Source organism: Cyrtonyx montezumae, unplaced genomic scaffold, assembly GCF_038088225.1.
Source record: "Cyrtonyx montezumae isolate F1298 unplaced genomic scaffold, pur_monq_1.0 scaffold_0, whole genome shotgun sequence".
Classification (NCBI taxonomy): Eukaryota; Metazoa; Chordata; class Aves; order Galliformes; family Odontophoridae; genus Cyrtonyx; species Cyrtonyx montezumae.
In genome coordinates, this window is record NW_027071824.1 from 17,567,866 (window position 1) to 17,595,551 (window position 27,686).

Consider the following 27,686-nt stretch of genomic DNA (forward strand, 5'->3'; position numbering starts at 1 on the left):
TAAATGTGTGCGTAAATCTCCCATGCTTGTATGCAGCCCCACTGCCAAGCTTCATGCTGCAGTGCTGAAGGGGATGTGTACAGTAATAAGAAAATCCTCCTGCCCCAGATCCACACTGGGCATCCTGGGACCTGTAACTTCTCATTGTATAGAAAAAAATGCTGTTCCAGCACCTAGCTTAACAGGCCGAATTCAATATAATCAAACAATGAGCAAAACAGACATGATTTGCATATACTGACTGCAGGAAACTAACACTAGATGTATGTTATGAAGCTGGTCTCCTTTGGCTCCCCATACCAGTAGTAACCAGTTTGGGGTGTGCACACCCCATAAGGTACACAAGGCTGCCAAATGTAGTTTTTGTGGGGTTTATTTTCTATCATTAATTTAAAAATATGTTAAAAACAGAGGTTATTTAATCTTTAGGTAATTTATAAATAACAAAATGGATACGGAGTTACATGCTCAAGAATTTCTTACTGCTAGAGTTGAATGTTCTCTGTGACTGGGCTTCTTACTGCTCAAACCTCTTCCTGTGTGAGAAGCAAACAGCCATTTTCCTTCTATTCACTGACCTGACCTCAAGGCTTCGTAAGAGGCTTATTTAAAACAAGTTTAAAATTCCCATGGACCCCAATTTGATGCAAATTTTAAAGTGCCTCACTGAAAGATCACAGTTCCCATTACATATACATTCTTTTTATGCATCAATACAAATCGCACAGAATTAAGATGTGTGCGATGAAGATAAGTTCGCATTCCAAAAGAAAGATCCAGAGATCTCTCTTCATCTGTGCTACAAGAGAGACCTCTTGATTGCAGAGAGTGCTACTCAAATCTAAGCGCTAATTATAGGTTAAGAGTAGGAAGGCTGAAGTTAAACATGTAGCATGCTGAGCAGAGATGGGAATTATCTGGAGGAGAACAAAAGAAAAGATGGTAGAGAGAGGTGGAACTTGGAAGTAGAGAACAGTGATAACTGCTTGTTCCCTTATGATTGTGTTACATCCAAAAGGACATATTTTAAATAGAAAACTGTTTGATAAGGGAACTATTCATAATATAAGGCACACTTTAACCAGTAGAGAAATCTGTCAGGCTCTTCTGTGCTTGCATAATTTTCAAAGGGATTTTTTTTTTTAAGCCAGTTGGCATATGCTTCATCTTCAATGAGGTATGTGCAAAGACATTTGGTTTTGCAATAACAAAATTATAGCTGTACAAGGTAGTGTATTTATTTGGATATGCAACAATGTAATCATTCAAATAAATGCACTCTTAGTTCTCTTTCTGCAGTACTTGAAGTCAGATATACATAAACTAATCCCTATAAATTAAATCCACATACAGTAAAATAAAGCATTATGCTTTTTAACTGTGTTCTGTTTTGCTTTAAACATACTCCATGTGTCTTTGAATGGCTGCAGGTGTGGATTTTGTACCATTTCCATTTGTGGTTTTTCCTATGACTGCACATCCAAAAAACTGTGCTCTCCATAATACACAGTTTGGTGAGTGCTTTCACAGCAGATGGACTTTTGTTTCACAGTGATGGTCTAAAGGCCTTAAGGTGAGCAAAGGAACGGAATTGAGTTACCGACAGGCCTAAGATCAGCCTTATTAAGATCATCTAGCTGAACAACGTATTTTCTTTAAAACAGCACCTGTCCTCTGTTAGAACCATAGGGGAAGACATCAGATTTGACTAATTAGTTTAAGATTATGCAGAAGGCTCACAGATGCTGTACACTGTAGGGTGGATATCATAACTATTTACTGATGACAAGTACTGATAAATACATTGGGGAAAGAAAGCATTCCTTCTGAGCAGATGTGGTTATCAACAACAACAAAGATATCATTTCTATTTGTAATTTGACTAAAAATTGAAAATGCTCTAAAAGCCGCAGAGAAACATTTCCATTACAGGCCAGAATTCAAGTCCAACTAAGGTTCAGATTCTGAAAGCCTACACTACACTACCTGGATTGTAAGTAAATAAATTCACTCTCTTGTCCACTCAAGTTTACATTATAGGACAAACAGAGGCTGGAAAAATGAGTACCTGTTAAACTAATGCTCATGATAAGTGATTCCTCCCAGAATCAACATGCAGATGTTTTGCTTTGGCTCTGCAGACTAGGAAATACCTTTTTTTTACAGCAACTTTTACAAGGCAGAGGATGTAAACAATTCATAAAATAGCTTTACTGTTCACTGTCTTTCTATTTTACCCTCTTGGTCCAGTGTTTGAGGATAAATACTTGGCCTTCGTTTTGCTACAGCTGTTACAATGCTGCTGCATGACTAAATATTCCAAGCATGGCCATCATTTATAAAGGTTATATTTCAAATTACCAACTAAAATAGTGAATAAAAAACGTTAATGTCTTGATCTTTAAAGAGTGTAAGAGCAGCTCTGACAGGCCGACCGACTTCCTTGATTACTGTTGCAGAAAATTTAAAAGCTAATCTTTTAACCAAGTTATCCAAGAATTCTGAACTTTTCAAGTATCTGCCAGCATCTGTTAAAAGAAAAAAATATTTCATCTGGCAGCAAAAAGAGCATAAAACAATAAAGTCTGACAGACCAGAAATGATAATTACTGCAGGAACAGTAGAAACAAAGCTTTTACCAAATAAGGCTACAAGGTAGCCACTGCAGAGATTGAAAAGGCAAACTGATAATACAGGGGGAATAGCTTGGTTCTTACAACAAAATAACTCCTTCAGAAAAGCATGAGACTATGTAAAATTCAAGCTTAATACCAAGGATATTTCAAAGTAACACTTTGCTCTTACACACAGAGACTGCAAAACTAAAAAGAGACTAGTTTAACTGTTCAGCTAAGCACCTATTCCAGATATTACCTCCTTGTTACTTAAGATATCAACTAAAATCTGAATGCATTTAATAAATAAATAAGTGAACCCCACACTTCTCCACAGTTACATTACTAAAAGGAATTCCTGAAAGTTTGCAGGACATTTGTTATCAATTATTTTAAATCTGCAATTTGAGAACATACATCTACACCTGCTAAGACTCAGTTGAAACCACAAGAATTGTGATTTGCTAAGTGACAAGTTTCATAGATATGGGTTACCTATCCACAATGACAACATTCAATGACAAATAAATACTAGCTGATAACGGAAAAGAAAGCATCTCTCATAACACATTGCCATTCTAGCAGCTCTTATTCCAATTTAATAGAACAGTAAGGTAACAAAGAAGAAATGAAGACAAGGAGTGGAAAACTGAAGAGGAAACATCTCACAAGTTGTCAGAAGAGATTCCAATTTCTTCCCAGTCAACACAAATACTTCCAAAAGCTGCTGGTCTTTCAATTTGCCTTCCCCAGCACACAAGCCCTTGTAGGTCATTAATTTTTTCCTATGATATTACTTACAATAAATGCCTTTTAATGTCAAACAACACTGATAGACCTTCCTCAAATGTCATAGTCTCATAGTATCAGTTAAATGTAGTAGGATGGCATGCATCATGAAGAGCAAAGAAACAGTAACTTCCTGTTACACAGCAGATGACAACAAGAAAAAGGTAGGGTTTGTATCTCATCTCTTAGTAAAGAAATCAGTTAATGTTTGCCTTGAGTTTAAAAGCAATCTCTTTGAGGAAAATAAAAAAAAGTTTAATGCCATTCATTGCCCTTTTATCTCTTGTCATGCATTACCTACAGCTGAAAATGTGTTGGCTCGTAGATCATTGGCGTTTTTTCCAACATTAAAACTCTAAGACATTTCCATCAGTTTTAGATAAGACAAACAGTGCTTGAATAAAAAGATACATTAAATTCTGAAGTATCAACAGGAATTAATGATCATAAATTCAGTATTTCAAGCAACTTTTAGTAAAATAACAACTGCTTTACCTTTTCACAGTTTGAGTAATTATGCTCCAATTATGACTGTTTCCTGGATAGGAAATGCTCTTAAAATAATAACTATGTAGTGGATTCCTCACTAAATTCCCTTCAAATAACTCACTGCTCTAAAATACATTGGGCAATTTTTTTTCATTACTTTCAACAGTAGACCAAATAAAATGTAAGTAACATGTTTATGCTCCTTCTTGGATGCTTGTCTGTACATAATTGAAAACTTCTGGAAAACCTCAGCTATTCAAAAACTGAGTACAGAGTACGAAGTACAGAGTCAACACAATGAAACAGGAAAAATCTTTGATATAAAATTCTAGCAGGGAAAATGACAACATTTGAATGGGAATATTGTTTGGGCATTATTCAGTGCAGTATAGAATACATAGATGGCTGTGATCCACTCTGAAATTTTAAAATTTGTAAGTCTCCCCAAAATACGAAGGACCAGACACTTTTATATGGTGAATTGCGCAGGCTTTATGAAAAGTGATCAGAAGAAAAGCAGGAGGAAACATCAGAAGGAGAAACAGAGGTATTGATGTGCATTAAAGAGAGACCTAAAAAGGGAGAAGGAGAGCAATAACGTTATCAACATCTCAGTGATCTTGACCTTTCTACAATATCTTCTATGACCTTGGGAAGAGATGTTTTAAATCCTTCTTGGTCTTCACCTACACAGAGCTGTTATTGCCCTGTTTGGAATGGATACTTCCAAGCACTTGGATGCAAAATTTCTGCAGAAAGAGGCACTTCCACTGAATAGCATGCAATATTTATTTATTTTTTGTTTGTTAACTCCCCATTCATAACAGCTTGAACAAACTGATTTAAATAAGACACTGCAAATGAAAGGTAAAAATAAACCTGAGTATTAAATGAGCATTCCCTTTACTAAGTTCTGTCATTCCCGTGCAATGAATAAGGTGAGGATCCTGTGGAAAAAAGTAGGATGTAAACTTATAATTAAATACATATGCACAATAGGGCAAAAAATTAAAGAGTATGAATAACACTAACTTGGACATTTCTTAACTTCTTACCACTTCATTTTACAGTTACAAATTAGTCACTGTCCTACTCCCTACGGAGAGAAAATTCATTTCAAGAATAGGGTATTTTGGAATGCTGAATAACTTTGAGGAGAAACAGGACACATTACTGAGTAACTTCAACAGTGAATGAGACAGGAAGCCCGTATGTTATTCTATATGCATCCTTTCCTATGCACATACACCAACTCCGTTTTACAAGCCTCTGTAGAAACATCAGAACTGAAAAATCATATAACCTTCACATGCACCAATCACATAGGATAATGTGGATCATCTATTCAGCAGAATGTTTCCATTCAGATTAAATGCTTTCATTCTTCAAGTAAAAAGACCAAAACATTTTATATATATATATATACATATATATATGTGTGTGTGTGTGTGTGTGTGTGTGTGTGTGTGTGTGTGTATGGGAGGTTGGTTCATTTAACTGTGCAACATATCCCATTCAACAAAAAGGAAACAAAAAAAAATACATTTCACTGAAGCACACTGGCAATCAAGGGAATCCTTTCTTTCTAAACACCAAGTTTTCATCACCTTCAATTGAAATGCTAGAGCACTCTTTATGAAAACAGGCAAAGTCTCAGCTACCTGAAAAGTTAAATTTTCCCCTTTCTGTTTCTTTTTGTGGGTTTTTATTTTTAATGGCATATCCATATCTAGTAAAATTTTCAGGAAACAGGATTTGTTCCTTGCCTGGACTTGCTGGTACCACGTTTCAGTTGAAAGAATCAACTGAGCAGTTTCAAGAATCTGAAACAACCCATGGAAAAACTTGAACAGCTTTAATACAGACACTGAAGCTTATTCTTTCTGAAAATCAACAATCTTTCAAAACTCAGCACAAAGCTTAAAAGCTAAGCACAAAATTTTACAAAGTAATTTACTATCTTTAATTAATAATTAATCAATATTAAGAATAAAGCAAAAAGATGCCTAATTACAATCTGACATTGGAGAAGCTAACTCAGATCAAACATATTGCTTCTGCTAAGTAAATGCATTTAGATTAATGACAACCTAATGATCTAAAGCAGTTTCCTACTTCCCATTCATAGTCGGTGTCTATTAGAAATAGGAGTTAGTTTTCCAAATCAGGCATGCAAATTTATCTTTTCTGGGTCTAAGGAAGAACAAGTATTTTAAGAGACACTGAAAACATGCTGCTCACTGCTTTAAGTATGCACTTTCTGACACAACATTCTGTTTCACAGTTGCACTTCTTAAAGTATCAAATGGTCAGAAGAATTTCCATTCATCTTTGATAAACAGCTAGTAAACAAGTTTGGAACAAGGCCTTAAAAGCAAGAAACACAAGCAAAACATAATTCAGATGTTAAAAATATAGTAAAAACAAATCATAAGATCCAAACTGCTTCTACTTTATACATCAGGAGACATCTTGATCAAGACAAATCCTAGCTAATGAGACACTCATTAGAAAATGAATATATAAATTATTTAAATAAAACACATCTTAAGCTCACTTCAAAAGCTCCTGAAAATCTGTGCCCTATGGCACAACTTGATCTACAGGTGTGGGATCTCTCCTCTCCCAGTAGTAACAAGTTCAGTTCACCTAGCATTTTTAACTCAAGAGCTTTGGAGTCACAGTTTCGATCTCCTTATTCCTCTTCTGTAAAACTCATGACAATCAGAGATAGGGTAAATAGGGTAAAGGCTCCAAGACAGATAGTCACAGACAGATTTTAAAAGCCTCTACATTAGTAGTGACTTGTCTTCCACACATTTTTAAACATAATGCTCCCTTATCTTTCCATCGAATACTATTATGAAGTGCTTTTGTTGAATACTTCCAGCAGGCTATGGTACACACTGAATCACAAATTGCATGGCCCGAGGCCAGGAAGGAAGGTGCGGAACATGCCTTTACAGGTCAGTTTCCACACTCCAGTTTGTAAGTATTTGAGGGAAGATTGTGTTACAGCACAGATTTACATAGCAGACAAATTACATGACTGCCCATTCTCAACATTTCATAATTTCAATAAAAAATTAGGTCACATGGGGAGGGGGAGGAGAGGGGGAAGGAAGGAGGAAGGGAGGAAATAACCTTATCCTCTCATAAAAGTCAGAAAAATTAAATCAAAAAACTTACTTAACTGTGGTTCTTGACAAAACATTAGTAAAGGAAAAAAAAAAACTATTAACAGTAAACAAAAGCCTGAAGTACTGAAGCATTTGCTTTACCATTCCTTTCTAGAAACCTTTCCTTGTTTAATGCTTCAAATTCGCTATAAACAAAGTGTGCTGCATTGCTCTTTTAAAGCAGTTTTTTCAACACACATATATTTTACAAATATGGATGTTATCAAGGAATGTGTTATTCATTTCAGGAGCTTTCATCTACAGTCTGATAGTCTAGCAGAAGTCTTAAGAAAGGGAACTGCTCTTTGTATCGTCTGTCTGGATGAAAAGGAGAATGATTTGAAATAGCTTTTTTCCTCCCTCAGAACATGAAATATAGTGCACTTTAAAAAGGGCAGTATTGGCCAGGATCAGCACTGCCTGACATTATGTTTATACTAAAAGGAGACTAAAAATTACAATGTTCATATCTAGCATTCTTTGAGTACAAATTGGCAAAATAATTTATTCAAAAGTTATTTTTCTAGAGAAAGATACAGCAAGTATTTTCACCATCACAACAAAAAAAATTCCCAAGAGCAGTTACAAATATCATATCATAAACCAAAAAAACTAACAAATGATTTAAGTATACATCCATATATCCAAATTCAGTTAGCTTACCAGACTGATATTTGCACACAAATTCCTACAAACATCATATACTGCATAGCTAAAATATGCAAATCCACCAACCCAGACAGCTTTCAGGGTTTGTTTTAACACAGTTGAACACTTACAGTGTTTAGACTGGCATACTGCTGATACTTTTATTGAGCAAGCAGAAAGAATAAACATGAACAGAAAAACGACTAGCTTCAGTTACTGGACTTAACATTATCTCAGTTTCTAAAAATGACAAATATGAAATTTGACTTGTTCTCGGCAGTAAGGAAGACATTAAACTGCCTTTTTTTTTTTTTAAATAGGACCACAGTCTTAAGGAACTCTTGAACAATTTTTTGAAGGCAGAGCGTTAGCTCGGTCTTTATGGGCATTTGATACCTATTCAACTAAAAGAGGAGGAAACAGAGAATTTTGTGGAATCTGGGATTTTTTCATTTTAGCAACACAAACTGCGAGGGACTATTTTTATCAAAAGCTTCAGCTTGTAGCCCTGCAGCTAAAAATTCAAATGAAAAATACTTTTTATTTTTTCCTCCCTGTGACACAAAAGAAACTTCTGGGATCATTTCAGAAGACCAGAAAGCCTGTCTAAAAGAAAATGGTTCCTACCCAGTAAAGCCCTCCAAACAAAGAGCTGCAGATGCACAACTGGTATTAATAACAAAAATCTCCTCCCTCTGTTAGTCAAGAGAGGACAGCTAAGGACAAATGTAATTTCAGAGTACTTACCTACTCGGAAGTTAGTGGCTGTCAGCGTGTCAGCAGCATGGCCATTCTCACTGATGAGGGTGGTGGTATTTCCCTTCTCACAGTTGTTCTGACAGTTGCCCTTGGTACAAGTCACTTTGCAGATGCTGGGTGTAAAGACCACCTTGATGCGACCAGTGTGATTTCCCACTGTCAGCGGAGGCAACGAAAAAAAGAAAAGTAAACAGATCACTTTGGTATCCATTGATTTCCTTCAAAAAGTTTTTGGGGGAAAAAAAAAAAAAAAGGCGGGGGGGAGAAAAAGGCGACAGGTCTCCAGGAGGAGGGCAGTCTGCAGTGCTCTCTCTCATAGATCTCCAGTGGTGTCTCTGAAACAGGAGTAGGAAGCTTAGCAAACAGAGCTCCGGGATACGCTCCAAAACCACATTTAAAGTCAAGTCACTGGAGTGGGATTAGTAATCACAATGCTGCACTTTATTCACAGTCAGACAAAGAGCAATACCAAGGGCATGACAGCTTAAATAGCCAACCCTGACAGGCAGATGTAATGTAAAGAGGCTGGCTGTGCACCTAGGGGTGAATAAACTCTTGTGTCCTCCCGCATACTTTTCCTGTTTCTGCACTTATTAAGTCACTATTTGTAGCTCGACCCCTGGAAATGTTTTAGGCATGCGGCATGTCTGAAAACATCTGTCTCAAATCTCCTGGCACCCCAGCCCGAAGTGGTCAAACCTTGTGACGCAGCTGCCTGGACCCATTTTTTCACAGTTTTTGGCACCATTTTTCCACAAGTATTTACATATTACAGACTGAGCTCCACTCGCAGCCTTTCTTTAAGTAATAAATAGCTCAGTCAGAGAAAAGGGTGAGGAGATGTCAATAGTTGAAAATACTAGATCTGAGCTCAAAGGAAAAATAAAAGCTATATTTTTGTAATGTACTTCTGTACAGTCACTTAAAGAACTTAATGAGGACTAAGTAAACACTAATTTTAAATTCAGCTGATTTGGACAACTACTTGTTATAGAATTTAAGACCAGACGTATTTAATTCCAAATCTAACAGCAGAAGGAAAAAAGATTCAAATTACTCATTATTAAAATTAAGGGGAAAGGACAGGTGTCATTTATGGTTATTTACAAAGGAAATATTTTGTACTCTGCACACCTACTAATAACTTCAGTAATTTCTAGAAGATGTGCTATAGTATCTCTGAGAACACTACCCATAAACACTTTTATAACAAACCTAACAATCCCAAGAAATGATGCAAAGGAACAGAAGAACCCTCTTCCTCCTGTTACAGGAGTTCTTGGGCAGTCACAGTTATGGAATACTTCTCCAGACAACTTCTATTTTATTTTTAAATCCCACAAAAATAAAGAAAACCTTTCCACTTAAAAAGAATATGAAGCCTCCTATTTTTGACACTTCATAAACAAATAAATTTAAGCAATTGAGCCCACTGTTTTGTCTACAGTAAAGGCACTGCAGTATTTGAACAGCAGCTGCATTACAGATGCTGCCACCTTACTGAGACTAAAATGTACTTCAAAGCAGATGAACACAGACACAGAAATAAATATTTCAGTTAAAGGCTAGTACTGTGATTTTGGTCAATTTAGAAAACATCCCAATTCTTCGATGCCACCATTTCTTAAAAAGTTACTAATACACCTTTCCCAATGAAGAGAGACATAGTAATATGTGGACTGCTGAGGCTAGAACTTCTAAGCTTTCCTTTTGTTAAGCAGAGCTTCACAAGCAATATTGCTCTCTTTTTGAATTTTATTTAATGGTTATATATATATATATATATATATATATATATTTACATATATATACATACATACATGATCTACAATGAGATCTCTACATATCTTTTCCTAGAAAAGCCTCATCCATTTTCTATTTTACATTTTCAAATGTTTTAGTAACATTTTTTCCTTCAGGATGTGATGTAATTAAAAAAACATGGTTAGTTGAGTCACAAAAGTCAGTCTTGCCTACACTGTAAAAACTACTGTATTGGGGGACCCACACAAGTTTTCCAGCTTTGGTTAAAAAAGAAAACAAATTTGGAACTAAATTGTTATTTAATTCTCTCTCATAATATTTTCTACTACATTCTGGAGCTGTAAGTTGACAGAGAACTTGGTTACAATCTTAATAACTGAAGCTTTTATTTTATTTTTTATAAAATTTCATCTCATAGTTGACATTTTATTACAAAAAATCTGTAGCATACTTCCTTTGGCAGAAGAAATGCCTTAGCGTGAGACTGAATGGAAATCACAAATTTGCCTCTCGTCTGATTTTGGTGAGAAAACATTAGATTGTAAACTTGGGAGTAACAATACAGAAGTAATAGTTGAATAGCACCTTTAAAACCACTGGTAAAGAGTATCCATGAAACGGTATTGAAATGTAGGCTTCTGGGGGAGCAGAAAGCCTGAAAACTGTGATATAAACCATAGCCCCTACAAATCTTTGACTAATTATTCAGCAATGTCCTTGTTAGAGAACCAATTCAATTTGCATGGCTATTCTTTTTACCAGGAGCCAGAAATAAGAAAACTTTGTATTACTTTGACACTGGAAGACTTTTTCCACCTTTTTCAGATTTACAAACAATAATGAAACTTGTATCTTTTCCTCCGCTAGCAACTCAATGGTTTTAACTTTCTCAATACTTCTGGAGATATTTCTTAAGACCTCTGAGCTGAAAGTTAACCCACGTATGAGAAGCAGCCAGGTGATTCAAAGCAGACATACCATCTTCAATATTGTCTGTAGCTGCACCAAGGAGACAGTACTATTCTCACAGTCTGAGGTACAGAGACCTTAATGGTGAGCATAATACATGCAGATTTAAATTGAAAACAGACCACAAACTCTTCTGAAAGGAAGCACTTGGCAAAAGTGCTGCAAGGTTAGCATCTTGGACTTCCTCAAATTCTCTCCCCACCATGTTATTTTCCTTTATTCCAGTGGGTAGGAGGGAGGGGGTGTGTATCTGTGTGTGCATGTTTTCTCTCTTATGTAAAGAAGGAAGATTCATTCCCAAAAAAGAAACAATATCCTTCAATACTTCTTAGATGATTTGGCTGCTCAAATGTTTAAGTCACAATTTCAAGCTAGAAAAAAAAAAGCACATCAGTGCCATAAACTCCTTTGTATTTGAACTAGTTAGATGTAAAAAAGCATACTGCATTTTTAACGCTGCATACACATGAATTTCATCTTCAAACTCCAGAAGCTTTAACTGATGATGCCACTGTGATATAGGTACGAAAGGATCTGTAACTTAGATTATCTCAGATTGACTTCTGGAGAAAATGAAGGTGCTACAGCACCACAAAACACTTGAAATCATTATTTTTATATGGAGAGATAAATGTATCAAACTCTTCCAAATGAATTTTAAACACATGGAAATGAAACACCTTACTCTGTTCTTAAGTATAACACCAGACTGTGACAAAATATCAGCATGAGATCAGATAAATAAATGAGCTTAATGAAAGAAAACACAAGAAGATAGAAACATCAAATACATTAAAAAATTACTGGAAAAAAAACCAACATATAACTTAAGACAAAGTCAGACTGTTGATTTACAAAAGATAAGTGATCAGTATTACTTGCATTACCTAATCTTTATTCTTGAAATGGACAGCAAGTTTGTAATGGGGAGGCTCAGGCAACTGCATTGTCTCCCTGCCCCCTAGTCTACATTCACTCACACTTATGGGCTCTTAGATACATCTGTCAAAGGAGATCAGTGGAAGAATGTACACATAATTTCCAAAACCCATGAAACTCTCTTGGGACAGACTGAAAAAGAAAGATGTCTGGACAAACTGATGAGATTTTAGTAAAAACTGGCACCGCGTATGTGTGATTTTTTTTCCATCTCTGTAAGTATGATAGAATATTATGAGCATGGTAAGCTCCTGCTGTGATAAATTTATGATCTAACAACAACAACAACTGCTGGATAAATGGAAAAAAGAAGTAAGAAGATTTCTTCATAGAATCCTTTCCATCCTTTCACTGTCCATCACAACAAACTGGTTTTTTTTGTGTTTTTTTTTTTTTTTTCCTGCATTACCCAGAAAGGTGGATGAATAAAAAGAGGCAGCTTGCAGGTTTTAGATCCAGGTGGTCACAATAGCTCATGTGCCCATTCCTGGGCAGACTTATACAAGAAGGAGGATTTCTAAAGAATCTCCTGGGTCCCTTTGTTTCTAAGACTGCTGCTCAGCCTTAGCTTCCTTCTAGAAGAATTTCTATAAACACTTTTTTTTTTCCTGGTTTTACAACTGCCCTCACAGTTCCAGAATTCTGCAAAGATTTAACTAGACAGTATTCAATAGCTGTAGTGAATTTCAGAAGATTTGTGGTACGTCCCTGCTCTGAAAGAAGACAACAGACTAGTGAAAGCAGAACTGGTATTCTGGTAAAAAGATCACTATACTGTACAGTCTTATAGGTCAAGTAGGGCAAAGAGAAGAAAATATTTTAAAGTGTTGAAAAAAATGTTATATTATTGTGTGCGTAATGTTCTCATGCTTCATAGTGATCTAATCAAAGGAGGGCATTTATTCGCTATAAAAAAATAAGCAGGGGTTTATACTGCAGACTTGACTGGTGGAGCTTACTCATACCTCTCTCATAATCCTGGCACAAAAATTCTTCTGACTACTATTACTTGTGGTGGATTTTGGTGTTTTTCATCTTTTTGCTTTGTTTATTTATTTAAAAAAATATCCTCAGGAAAATGAACTACTTGATCTGGAGGTTTTCCATTAATACCTCCAAAAATGACATGGGTTCAGTGTTTTCATAACACTACCTATTTTTGCACTGAAGCCAGTGTGTTTTCATACATGTATCTATACAGCAATTTATAAGGCCTGAAGATTCTACCTCAGAAAAAAACTTGCACACACTCTATTCCCAAAGATACTTTGTGACAGGATTATCTCAGTTCCCTATGTTCTCAAAGCAACAGCCATGGTGCAGGAAGAGAACTTCAGAATACCAATCTGTTTCCTCATATCACAGCCTATAAAGTTTTTAATAATAGATTCAACGCTTTAAATTCTCAGATGACCAATCCCCTAACCCTCTCTTTTTTCTTAATTAAACACAGATAAAATAATAGTAAAGAAACAAGAAGAAATTACTTATTTCCTAACACAGGTGTCACACATCTTTACCAGTCTACCTGATTTAGTCCTTAATACTAGAAATGCCTGTTCAACCAAAAGGAACACTGACACAGTAGAAAAACCAACCACGTAAGTAAAATTGTTATTAGAACTATTGTTGAATAATCTTTTAGATATATTTTTAAATAAATAAATAAATAATATATGAGGAAGCTCTGTCTCATCCTCACTTAGTCATATACTTAAAAAAAAATTTTGCAAAGATTAAAACAAGTTGAAGCTTGGCTATTATACAACCTTTACTAAGCACACAGAAAGATGGAAAAGGACAGACAGGTCATATGATCTCCCTTACCGCCTCTTCCCAGCACAGGATGAAGTAAAAGCATTACCCAGAAAGTTTGTTCAGCCTATCCTTAAAAACCTTCTATTACACAGACTTCACAGCTTCCCAAGGGAACATATTCCAATGCTTCACTCTGTCTTATTATAATGATATTCCCAATACCTAATTCACATTTCCCCTGTTGCAATTCACATATATTATTCCCTTTCTCATCTATGGCAAAGTCTGAGAAAACCCTATTCTTCCATGAATCAATCTAACACACTTCAAGACTACTACACTGAATTCCCCTCAGTCTCATTTTCTCCAGACTAAAACCATCTCATTTTTTTTTTGAGTCTACCAAGCTTTCTATTGCAGGCTTCCATTCTTTCCTGTTTTGCTTTTTACTCCCTTCATTTCATCCTGGCCTTTCTTCGAATCAGCTATCCAAAACTAGACATTGCAGCTGACATCTGATCGCTGCTGGTGAGAGAAGCAGGATTAATTAATACATCTTCATCAAAATGTTCCAGTTGATATGACTCATTTTTCTCTCTCAAAAATGCAATATTGATATTTCATACTTACATCCATTCTGCAAGCTAGTAAAAGGGGCACAAACATCCCAAATTCCCTTCTGATGGGTTGTGATAGATGTCATGATCACAAAGTGAATGTGGAATGTTCCCTGGAATTTAGTAGGGCTCAACTCAGTCCTTGTTATCCCTCTGACCATTAGAGAAAACCCCTCTGTATTCAAACCTCAACTATTTAAAAAACAGGCAGAATATGAGCCTTATTCTATTTTACAGTCATGAGCACTAGCTGAAGTCTGGAAAATGCATGTATTCAAAAAGGCATGGCATAGCTGCTGAGTTGCTTCATTTTCAGTATCTAACTCTAAGCATGACAGTACCTCCCTCAATCAGATCACCAGTTTTGTTGCACCACATTTACACCTCAAGCCTGATTCTCTTTTCACAAACATTTGGAGTAATTAAGCATGACAATGAAATTAAAAACATGGTGACCAGCTTTATTTCATCTAAGTTCCAATGCCTTCTTTGATACCCTCTTACAGTCCTGCATCAGGTGAGGTGTATTTGCACACACCCACTCAAATGTTTTGAGCAAACAGGGAGTATCTCAAGCTGTCTTTTATTTATAGCTACATATTATTTACATGCATATATGCTATACATTAATCTAATTAATTCCAGCAATCTATTTCGTTATTTCTATAATTCCCTCTTTATATTGCACTTGCATTATCTTATTACAAATATTTCAGTAGATCAACAGAGCTTAAGTTTTGTATTTCGTCGCTTTTCAAAAACTCAATTCCATTGCCTTTTTGCAAACCAGTATGACCATTCAAAGGGCAAAACATCATCCATCTATCTGTTATGGTGATAACTGAACAATGGTCTCCACAGCTGCTTTTTGTTGCTATTCTCGTCATTGTTACTATTGCACACTTCTATATATAGCTATTTCTGTCTCTAGCCATGTCACTAAATCCTCACATCAACATTTCCTTATTGCTCCTTATTTACATGCATCTTCCATAGTTTTCTCCCTTCAATATGAAATGAGCTCTTAGACATACTGCTTCTTTTGCACTCATGACTTCTGACTGTTTTCCTCACCTATGCTCCGCAGTCCAAGAATACCAAACACACAGTGAAAATTTGTCACCATTTCTAGGAGAGGCAAGGAGCCTATTTTTCAGTTCTCTTAATTTCAGTTTAAAATTTCAGACACACAGCATATTTAGAATAATTTGTTACAGAGAAGCTTTCCTTATTCAAGTAGCTTTCTTCATCAACTTCGGCAAATTTTGATCAACTACTCTTATAAGAGCACTGTGTTTTATGTAGATGGCTATCACTTAATTATCAAAGGATAATTCAGGCACAAGTGCTGAGACAGTTCCAAAGGACATTCATAGATATATTTTCAAGTCCCCACTCAGGAGCCCTTCACTGGTTAATTCTCTTAGGGACACAGCCTTTATAGTGCAGGTCAAAGAAACTCAGGTTATTTAAAATAGTTTTTGTGCATAACAGATGTACTACACATACACTGGAAATCTAATTCCTCTCAGCAAGTATAATGGATCACCTTTTTTCTTTCTTGTCTGTTTTACCACTTCAAAGATTCAATACGTGCCATCTTCAGGCAGAAAACAACCTAGCTTGCATTGCAGCCATTTTTCACAATTAAAACGACGCAAAAACAAAACAACATGAACCAAAACTATAATCAACAGTTGGTAGTGAAAAAAAATATACCTATGATTTCCGTTTATGTAGTTTAAGATGTTTCAGAAAAATGTGACTGAATAAATTAATAAAAACTGAAATGTAAATTGAGATGATTGACACAATGGCCTCAGATTTGTTTGATTCAATTTAGAGCTGTATTTGCTTTAAAGGTATTACATGTTAACTAGACCCACAAAGGAATACAATGCTAAAAAACTTAAAATTTTAGTTCCTCCAATCAGTCCTAGGCCTTTTGTAGAAGCAATAAGGTACGTCAATCCCATGGAGTAAATTACCTAAAATGATATGTTGCATAGGAATATGCCAATCAATGGAAAGGAACAAAAGACTGTGTTCAGTTCAAATCATTCTCTTTGAGGAAGAAGGGGACTCTTCACTACAGTTGTAGGCTTAGGCCCCACTATGACTATGCCACAGCACTCCTCAGGAAGCTTGACTCAATTCATTAGTTTTAACAGAGCTTCCCTTCAAAATCTGGAAGGGCAGACAAATACTTCACTCACTTGCATAGGTAGGTGGGAACTGGGCTGTCTGCCGATCTCTTGCCTTTTTCACAGTGAAGTGCTTTTGAAACAGAACTTCAAGCTCTTCAAGAGCCCTATGCTTGAAAATTCACAACTCCACTTCATGTTTGGGTCTGAGACTTCTCCAGTATTAAGCAACCCAGCATGAGATTCATGTATGCAAACCGTACGTAACTTGCATTCAGAGTAACACCATGATTATGCACTTTAAGTATATATGGGCTGAAAGGGTTTTCAGACATATGAGAACAAAAGTCTTAAAGTCACTTTAAGGATAATCATTATATCTAGGACAGAAAGCCATTCTACACATAGCTCATTTCCGCAGTAATGAAGCAGAAAGGACTTCACTGCCCACTTCTAACAATTCACAAAGGCAGCTGCAGGTACCGCTGCAGATACTAAAGTCAGTCAACACGAAGACATGAATTATGGTTCAGGTGGACACAGATGAGCACACATTCTTAGTGCAATTGACACATAAGTATTACCAAATAAATGCAACTACTTCCACTCTAACAATAGGATTCTTTCAAGACGGTCTGAATTAGACTTCTATATACTGTCAATGAGACTCATTCCCAGTCAAACTAATTGAACACAAATTATCCATTTTGCTTAAGGCCATTATCTAGGCTCTTTCCACAACCAAGATATCAGACTTTACCATGTCCTAACATAGAATTACAAGTCTTCAGGTGACAAGTACTGTTTCTTTAGAAAACAAATTCTTGAGATGACACATTTGCCCCCTCCCAGAATACATAACTCCCTTATATAAGAAATAGAGTGTTAAGCTGTTTACCATTTCCAGGAAGAATAGAGAAAAATATTACACATAACCTTACTCATTTAACATCCTATTTCCTAAAAGGAAGCAAAGGAAAAGCACTAAGGAAGTCAACAAACTGTAAACAGTGATAAAGTACATAACATCATAGAATTAATAAGTGCAATCCTCTCTACATGCTGAATCACCACTGAAAATCATCTCTCTCAGCACTGCACGAAGCCAAGACCTTTTTTTCCTTTTAATTTTCAGAAGGGTGGGATGGGAATGTCCACAGTATTTCTGTGGACGTCACCTATTCAGAAATCTCTCTGGATACCAGAGAACGTTCTTGCAGTACATTTTGGCTATGTTTGCTCATTTCTTCTGGCGTGGGCGATGACACCGACATCAGAGAAGAGTACTTTCACATCTCCTATGAGTAAAACCAGTCTTAGCTACTTGCAATAGTCAGAACTAATCCTTGGTATCCAAAGTTGTATCTATTCACCTAGCTAAGGGACATTTAACTTTTAATTGTATGGGTTCAATCTGCCTATGTTATCCAGCAGAATTACAATTTTTAAACACATCTTAGAGGCTTTCCCCTACAGAAAATTCTGGAAAGTCTTTTTCCTCTTTCTTCTTGAGAAATCTTTGGATTTGGAGCCAATTCACTTTCATCGCAGCAGTTGAGATGCATTTGTCTCAGTCTCCATTTTCCCCTAGCTATAACACATTTTGAACCAATTTTAATGATGTTTGCCAGATCACCAATCTGTTTTTCCAACATTCTTCCCCACACTGCTGCTTATCAGTCTTGGACTCCATATTTTAAAGCACAGATGGATGATCATCCACTTACGGGTGAGCGTAACATTTTGATTAATTCCCCTGCCTGTCATGTAGACACTCAATTATTAGTGAGCTCAGAACCATAATGTGGTTGTTTTTTTCCAGTCCAAGTAGAAAGTTACAGTACTTTTGGGAGGCTTTTTTTTTTTTTACTGGCTTCTTTATTTGTAAACACTGAATGGACACACACAGTTCTGAATACAGTTTGTAAAGGGTATTGCATGTTTGCTCTATTTTGTTTAAATAAGTAGTTTGCATTTATACAGTTATTCTATCTCCAATGACTTCAGAGAACCCTGAAGTCTTTAATAGTTAACATAGTTTATTCAGCAATTATTATTTTTGTCACTCTATTTTGTAAAGCAAAAATGAAGTAAATGTACTGTTAGTCTACAGAGGTAACTGCATTCATGTCAGAGCAGTTAAAGCACTTAATTTATACCTGGACTTTAGCCTCGTTTCCAAGTCCCACTAGAATCAAATACAAACTGTAAAAGGCTGTTATAAATGGAAATGCTTTCAAATAGCAGTATTGTTAATGCTCTTACGTGAGAAAGAGGAAAAGGATGCTTTGCAAAACTTGTTCGGCTTTTGTCACCAAAAAAAAAAAAACAACAACAACACTTCTGTTTGACCCTGATACTGACTACACAGACTTCTTTTCTTAAACACTTCAGAATGTCTCTGAACAATATCCTCCACCTCCTAAAGGGAAGCAGATACTCTGCACACACATGAAAACATTGTGCAGTGAGAAAAGAAAGTCCTTGACAGTCAAACAGCACCCCGTTCCCTTGTCTACTATCCCATATCCTGAACTGTATCTGATTAGGTAAATCACAGGAGCAAGACCTGAATGTCAGTTCCTACAAGTGACCAAAGTGAATCTGATGCCACGTGCCCTTCTAATAGGCTGTGCTGCGATCCTTCAATTACTGAGACATCTCTCAGCCTGTTAGTCTTCAAGCTCTTTGTTCTCTTTTTACACATCTCATGCTGCTGACTATACCCCGTTTAACCACAACACGGCCATAACATTCCTCCTTTACCACTAAATTTCTCAAAGCTTCTCTTTAGAAAAAGTTACCAGGATCCAACTCCAATACACATACATACATAGAAACTTCAAGGAACATATTGCAATGCTCTAGTAAAAATAAGCCATCGAGAGAATCATTTTGCAGTTTCTGTAGAGCTCTTTCATAAATAGCAAGAAAAGTGGAAAGAAAATATGATCCGCTAAAGACTTGATGCAGCTTTTCCCCTAAAGTCAAAACATAGAGTGGAATCACAAATAGAAGGTCACATAACACAGGTGCTTTAACACATCATAACCCTTATTTTCAGTATTAAAACATGTATGTATATTATACCTGTTTACCCATACTTACTGGTGGTGATATGTTATTATTATGATGTAAGTGTCACACAGTAAAGTCAGAATAGTACAGTTTCACAAAAATAACCTGAGCTGGAATCTCCAAGCAGCGTATGATTTTGCCAAAATCAGTCTATGAACTCATCACAAACTAGCACAGCTAAATTGTGTATGAACTTCAGAACAGCTTCTCTAAGTTATCAGTGTACTATGCTTGCAAAAGCTATTGCTACATCAAAATTCTGAGAGTACTCTTTACTTCATAGTTCTAAAAAGTGAAATAACTTCCATGTTAATCATATTCCATCTGCACAAATATAGTTAAAATAATGTAAAATCTGAGGCAATGTAGTGCTCCAACTGTCAAGAACAGTTAAAAAAATCGATATAATTTTTTTTACATAACTTTGACACGCTTGTTTCTGCTTCACCTTCAGAGAACGAACTCCGTGCTGCCCACAGAACCATGGACAGACTCTTAAGCTATGGTATCCATACATGCAGCCTTACCCAACTTCAAGACAGAACAGATGCACCATTAAGTCAAAGCAGAAAGCTGTAATCCGTTATTCACTTACCATTATGTAACCCTTGCTACTTAAATTCCAGACATATTTTTATTTCCTATCTAAAGTTACTCTTTATACTTTTTGCACAGACAAGTCTCCTTGATGTATTTCATAAGGAATTTCAATGAAGACCAAAAAAACTCATCTAAATAAAAGCAAAAAAAAGTCTCTCACACTATTTAATTGCATAAACATTGCAAAATTCACAGGCATTTCCTATCATCTTCCTGAATAAATAGTTCAGATTAGATCTATTTTCCTTCTTAAATATATGTTTATCTTTGGGGTAACCTTATATAAACACGTTATTTACTCCATAGAGTCCAGTTTCAGCTATAAGATATTCTTTATACTTCCTTGCACTTTTTTTTTTTTTTAAGTGTAATTTCCAATCTCCTCATGTGCTACTAGCATATTTTTCACAACATGTCTGTAAGATCTGGAACTAATGGTATCATGAAAAAACACATACAGCTGTCCACACTCCAGACCCCCTGTTCAGGCTAGGGGTAGAAAATCTTAAATTCTAATGACACAGATCAAACCACACTCTAAACTACTCTGTCAGAAGTTACAGTTACCGACTCTCACATCACAAATGCAGAAGTGAGAATAAAAACTAGTACTATCAACTTTTCAAGACAGCTGAAAAGTTCATTATAAGAAATTTCACCATCACACAAACAGCCTCAGGCTTAATCCTGCATTTTACCCCTAAAGCTACACTTCATTCATGGTTGATATTATCTCATCAGAAAAACCTGTTGAATTATCTGTCCCTTGGGTGTTTAAGTATCAGAGTCTTTCCAATAAAGGTCTAATATTTTTTTTACTAATCCACTACTCATTGAGAGGCTTATTAGGATTTTATAACAAATATTCCATCCTCAGCTCCTGGCTTTCCTTCCCTGATTCATGTCCCTCAGTGTACTGCATAGAGCCAATAAGCCAGAGAGTTAGAAGCACCGGCTCCTTTGTCCTACAGCTGCATGGAGTTATTTCCTCTTGTTATCATAAAAGAAAAAAATCTCACTCGGCCAATTTGTATATAGAGCCAATTTGGTACCTGGTAGTAACACTGACTATCTAAGATAGCTTGACTCTGTCAAACATCCTGAGAGAACAAGGGCAAAAACAAAGATTTTTTTTTTTTCCAGAATCTAACCAACACCATTCACTCCAAGCACCCAGTGAACTACACAACCTGGGATTTATATGCTCACTGGCTAGCAAGAGTCAAAAGCAAGGGACACAGTCCAACACGGGTGACCACTAATACTGAAAAATTACAGAAGAAGAAAAGCAATGGTCCTTTCTTGACAAAAGTGACTACTGGTTGATGTTGACAACGGTGAAACACCTTTTGAGACTTCTGAAAAAAAGGCATCATGCTTTGCAAACAGCATACTTCACTGCTCTGAAAAGGTTAATCTAAAGGCCTAAAGCTGCCCAGTGCTCTCTGTATTAGGGTCAAGATTCTTGTTAGCTATCATTATGTTTATAAATATAAAAGGACAGAACTTAAAGATATGCAATACAGAAATACAAAGATACTCACACAAGAAAACTGGTGGAAGAGACTTAGAAGAAAAGTCTCTTCCCCTGCATTCTCAGGGCGTATTTTCCTGTGCTCTAGCAGAGTCAAGAGACTGTGAGTATGAACTCTCCAAGTTCATCTGTCCATTACTTAACTGCAGGAGCTTTTCTCCAATTCAAGCCAGCAGACACTGGTTGGTAATACCTAACCTACAATTCATCAAGCTCTTCATCTTTGAAGCCAAAACTTGAACTCAAGTTCCCCACACAATGGACCATGAGCCAAGGCCACAAGCTGGGCATCTACACAATCCTGTTTTTTCTTTTTTTAAAATATGAAGCAGAGACAGTAGTGCAGCCTTCATACTGCGTAGAAGTTCATAAACACATAATAAATTAAATACAGAGAAAAACAGTCACCAATGAGAGTCTTAGACTCCAATTTTCCAAGAAGGGGATCCATCATATTGAAGGGAGCTGTCATCCTAAGCTGACTACACTCCAAACTACGCTTACTTCAAAAACGTTCACAAAGTACTTTTAATCTGAAGGAAAAACTATCATCTAGAAATAGTATTATGACAGTCCAACAGTTCAATTTTTTTTTTTCATTCAGGAAATCTGTTTTATCTCTCAACAGAATTCAAAATATGGAAGCATTTGTTAATCTGAAAATTTGTTAATTAGCTTAATTAGCTTACTTTTTTTGTCTTTAAGTATTAACATGATTCAGATGAACAGACAAAATTTCTACAATCTTAAATAAAAGAGGCTTATAGTATGCTTTTTGCAATTGTACTTACACTGAAAAGATGACGCAAGTTGATCTTGGCCCAGTCTCAGTGGTAATGAGCCCTCAGTGGATTGTTCTCCTGAAATCACTCTTTTTACTGGATAATATTTGGGTTTGATCACATATTCCTGTGTTTGGCCATGATGAAGATTCATCATCAGTGTCTGAGATGAAAGTGGTATCATCCTGTTTTAGGAAAAAAAAACAGAAGAGACACAATGATGTAAGTATTAATAAATTATAATTTAAATCAACTGTTCAAAAAAAATTAAGACAAATTCATCTGTACTCCAAGTTCTCAAAAGAAAATTTCGGAAACTTACTAGCTTCAAATTAAGTGCCAAATTTTCCACACATTTAACAATTTCACTGTCTTGTCAGCTCAACAAACACTTCAGCATGTGAAGACTGTAGTGCTTTTATCACCTCTTTTTTTGATAAAGTAAAGTAGTACCATGAAAATGGGAAGAAATCTCAGAAAGCAGGGATAAATGCCATATTCAAAACCATGAATTGGAGCCCAAGTTCTCTGGCACACACAGCTTTCCAGACTGGTTAGAGAAGCAGCACTGCAATTAAACATCTCTTTTTTGTGCAACTGTCATTTCATACCAGGAGTGTAAAGTAAAACCTATGCCCAGATGAATTTCCCTCTGTTCCCTCCCCACAATATCCCTCCAGCTGTAAGAACATTGCTTCTCTTGCCCTTCCTTTTCCCTTCTCCATCTCATCAAAAGGTTTTTCTCTGTTTCCCAGCTCCACATCACTGTCCCATCTACTTTTTTCTTCGTCTGCACCAGTGAACACAGAGCTCTGACAGATGTCCCATAACCACATGGCTTCCCTTCAGTGCTAAACTACTTCCTCTTCTTGTCAAACAAGATTATCCCTTCAAGCTCACTGATTCTCTCTCTGACTACCTCAGTTCCTTACTTGTGTTATTAGATTCCTCCCTAAAGTCTCACTGCACAAAACTGCCAATTTTCAGTCGGAATTCCCCTCTCTTATTCCCAGAAACCACAGTTATTTACCCATCTACCACCAGCAGCAGGAACTGTTTCTTTGCTAACACAGAAACTGGGCTTCCCACACTCCACAGTACCACCCAACAATAAACAAAGAAGGGAGCAAATCACATAGCTGCTAGCCACATGCAATGAAACTGCAAGCTATTTCAGGGCACTGGGCTGCAGGGTTTCACTGTCCAGCAAGTAGTAATAGGAAGCCTTCATCAATAAATCCAGCAATAGCAAATCTTCAAGAAGCTGCAGATAGTGTAGATCATACAGCAGAGATGTGTGTTTCTCAAGAGAACAGTGTTAACTACTAGACTTACTAACAGTGGCTATTAAGATTACACTGCCGAGTGAAAGCATAAAGAGTGCGATGCTGTGAGCATTTCTTTTAAGCTGAGAGATCGTTTGGTCAGTAAAGTGTAAACATGAGAAAATTGTGGGATTTGTAACAGCCATCCCTCAAAAAATCACAGCTTTATAGGGTAAATAGGTGCTCTCAGAAGAAGAAATGGGCCTTATATCACAAAAGATGGCTGGGCAGTGCTTTCCCACAGCTGTAAGATTGAGGAAGGTTCAGCTGAGCAAGTTGGATGACTCCAGAACCGTCTGCCTACAAGTGGAGCCTGATTCCTTAGCTATGTTTTTTGAGCATGCTTAGTAACAGCTGTAACCAGCAGATCTGTAATTAGCACAGACAACAGGGTTTTGTCCTACACAAACTGTTATTAACTTGGATCAGTTTTAGAAAAGTTTATTTGTTAGCACAGAAAATTGGTACTCTCAGACAGCAGAAACATTAACTCGTTGTACTATATCTAGAATCAAACTTTTCAAATAAAATGCTTATTCAGTATATTCAGGAGAAGTCCGTTTCCAAGATTAAGACAAAATAACTACTTTCAGTGTTGTTTTCAAGCTTCTTACACACCAGATGGCATCAGCAGTGGTGGAGGTCAGGTTCAACTTGAGAAAGTATCACCAGGAATGCCTCAACCTGATATAAAGCTGCACTGTTTACATAATGACTGATCTCCTAGACGAGTCAATACAATCGTTCCTGTAGAAACTCGTTTCTCTACAGATCTGTAAGCCAGCATATCCATCCACTTTTGCACCTGGACATAAGAGGAGAATTTTTCCCACAGGATGTGTAAGCAGGCCATGATTACAGAAGTCAACATAGTACAGAAGTACACATTGCAACAACCTTTTGGATGTTGCTTATATTTGCATTAAGTTTAATGTTGTTAATTTCTGGACTGCACGCAGGCACTGACATTTAAGTGCCTGTTTCCTGTTAAGGCTGTAACATGTCGCAAAGAGTTACTTTTTATTACGTATCCAGCCACATTGCAGACCAAGCCCATCAAATCACAATGGATTTCATCATTACACTTGAAATAAAATCCAAAACCTAACCAAATCCCTCACACCATACCCAAGACAGGCATGCTATACTCTAGAGGCCGAAATTTACTGTTAGAATCTAAAAAAGCTGTCTCCTACTTCTCAGGTATTGTAATTTTCTTCCTTGATTTAGTTCATATTTAGTTTGTTAACTAATTAAGTACTAGAGTAGGCTTTGCTCTACAGAACACTGCTTTTCTTAGAAGTATACAGAAGTTCCCAACTCCAGAAACTCCCCTTCTTTAAAGGAAGTATCTTCACTGCATGTCTATATTGGCACCCTTAGTTTCATGAGGGACTAAAACATTTACTCTTGTATTAAAGTGAAAGCTAACAAGTTTGCAGCATTAAAAATGAAAAGCAGGAGATGAAACCAAGTTTGCAAAGAAGAGTGGTCTAGACTCTTGCACATTTTCTCTCAGATTTTATCTTCTTGCCATATAACTAACAAAGATCTTGATTTTGGGTATGCGTAAAAGTACTCCCCATGTCTAAGAACAGCTCAGCACTGGATGTCCATTGCAGCATGGATGTGAACTAACTGGCAGCACATTTTTGACAGTCATCTGACCAGCTGACTAGTCTTGCTTGAGCGCAATTCCTGATAGGGTCAAATATCAAAGTATTTATGAGAAACCTCTATTCTGACTGCTCTTTTGATGTCCAAATTCTTCTCAACATGATCTGGCTCTTAAAGATGTTAGTTTATAATCAGAAGGGACATTGTGAAGTGTGATGACTGGTACAAGAACCACCCCAGGACCTACTATGTCTTTGGAAGACGTTAGCAGCTCTACTACAGTCCTCTGAAAATCATTTGGCACTGCAACTGTTAGTGCCAACTTGCCAAATTAACTCACCTCCCAGCCTGCAAGCACAAATGTTTCTTCCCTTTCCTGAAGGATTGAATTTTGGAGCTCCACCTGACCCCTCATGTTGCTCCTGTCATACTGTGGGAACCTCTGTGCTGTATCCACACTCACAACAGCTAAACCAGGGATCCCTGGATCAAAGCAAAAGACAAGCCTGCTAATGAAGAAGCAATGCTAGGTACTGACTGTGTCACTGTTTGAATATCCAAATTAAATAACAAGTAGCACAATAAAATAACTTCATTATAACTACACAGGATTCAAAGACATCAGAAATAAGTGGTGCTATGTTGCTACCACAAGCCAGGGGACATTCAAAGTAGGTCTCAAACACTCCAAACTATGAAATGAAAAACACACTTAACTCACAGCCACTACACTTAATATTACGAGTTAAATAGATCTCATCTATAAATAACAATCATCACTGCATCCAAAACCATTTTATTGCTTCCCAGCTTTGCCATGCTGCTTACTGCACATTTGAACATTATGCAACCAATTTGAGTTCTGGGTATTGTTGTAATACAAAATACTGCAGTACTGTTAATGCTCCCCATAACACAGGTTAAAAAGATGCAATTTACAGTTTCAATCTTTAAATTTTGCATGAAACAGACAAGATTAAATAAGATTGTTGAATTATGTAGGCTTATGTCACTAATTTGTTTGGTAGTTCACAACAAAATGGTCAAAACTGCCATTAATTTCAGTAAGCTTGATAAAAAATTTCCATAGCTGAAGCGTACAGGAGACAGACGTCAAACACATTTTGATGTCAGGAAAATATCTAATCACACTTCTCAACAAACAAACTACAGACACTACCTAAAAAGGTTACAACAGCACTGCAGAGGAAGAACAAACATTTCCAGTTAACCATCATGCACAATAAATAAATAGATAGATAGATAAATAAATAAATAACTCAATTGCTTGATAATAGCAGACCAGGAATACTATGTATCAGAGTAACTCTGGCATGCAGAAATGAAACTATCAACCTTTGGCATGGAAAGTACTGTCTAGACTAAATAAGACAAGACTATCTCAGGCTGCTTTCTTCATTTTATTTACTGCAAGCCTGATGCTCCCTGATTGGCTCCTAGCTAGAAATAATTGGGGGGGGGGAGGGAGAGAAAAAAAAAAAAAAAAGCAACAACAGAAAAACCCTGAATCGTTAACAATCTTAACCCAGAAATTAATTCCTTCTTCTCTACCTTATCTCAGAATTAACAGCCAAATGGAGATGAAAACCCAGCACTTCCTAAAATTATGATATACTAAGAAAACATGCAGGACAGTTTTAAAGGCATGAGAATAGAACTAAAGCCCTGCTGCCCTGTAAATTACAGGCATTCAGTTGGTAGTTCAGCCTGACCTTTGCCAGCTGTTTCTTCCTTAGGTTGTTTGCCTGTGGTTTTTTTTATTATTATTTATATATTTTTTATTTTAAGATACAAGAAAAAAATTTATCTTCCCAGCTGATGAAGAACATATGGGATTTCATAAAGCCCCTTAACATTATCATACCCAGCATTAATCAAGTACAGCCTATTTCATAGTGTACTTCCAGTCACAAAAGTTGAAAGAGGAAGCATTCAAACTTTTCTTTCTTCTCATCTTCACAAAAATTCTGCATCAAATTTATTTTATATACAAAAATGTATTCATTCATAATGAAAACTCTGCCCCTGACATACAGGGAAAGTATTGCAAACTTCATAC

The 27,686-nt window shown here is 36.4% G+C and overlaps 1 protein-coding gene across 1 annotated transcript in view; it reads right to left on the bottom strand.

The window, feature by feature from the left end:
• The window catches only part of LTBP1 (latent transforming growth factor beta binding protein 1), a 181,867-nt gene that overhangs the window by 114,712 nt on the left and 39,469 nt on the right, over positions 1–27,686 (bottom strand). Inside the window, exons 3-4 of the mRNA XM_065729120.1 lie at positions 22,674–22,849; positions 8,468–8,635 (exon numbers count right to left, since the gene is read on the bottom strand). Coding sequence (XP_065585192.1) covers positions 8,468–8,635; positions 22,674–22,849 — 344 coding nt within the window. The remainder of the gene's footprint in view (positions 1–8,467; positions 8,636–22,673; positions 22,850–27,686) is intronic.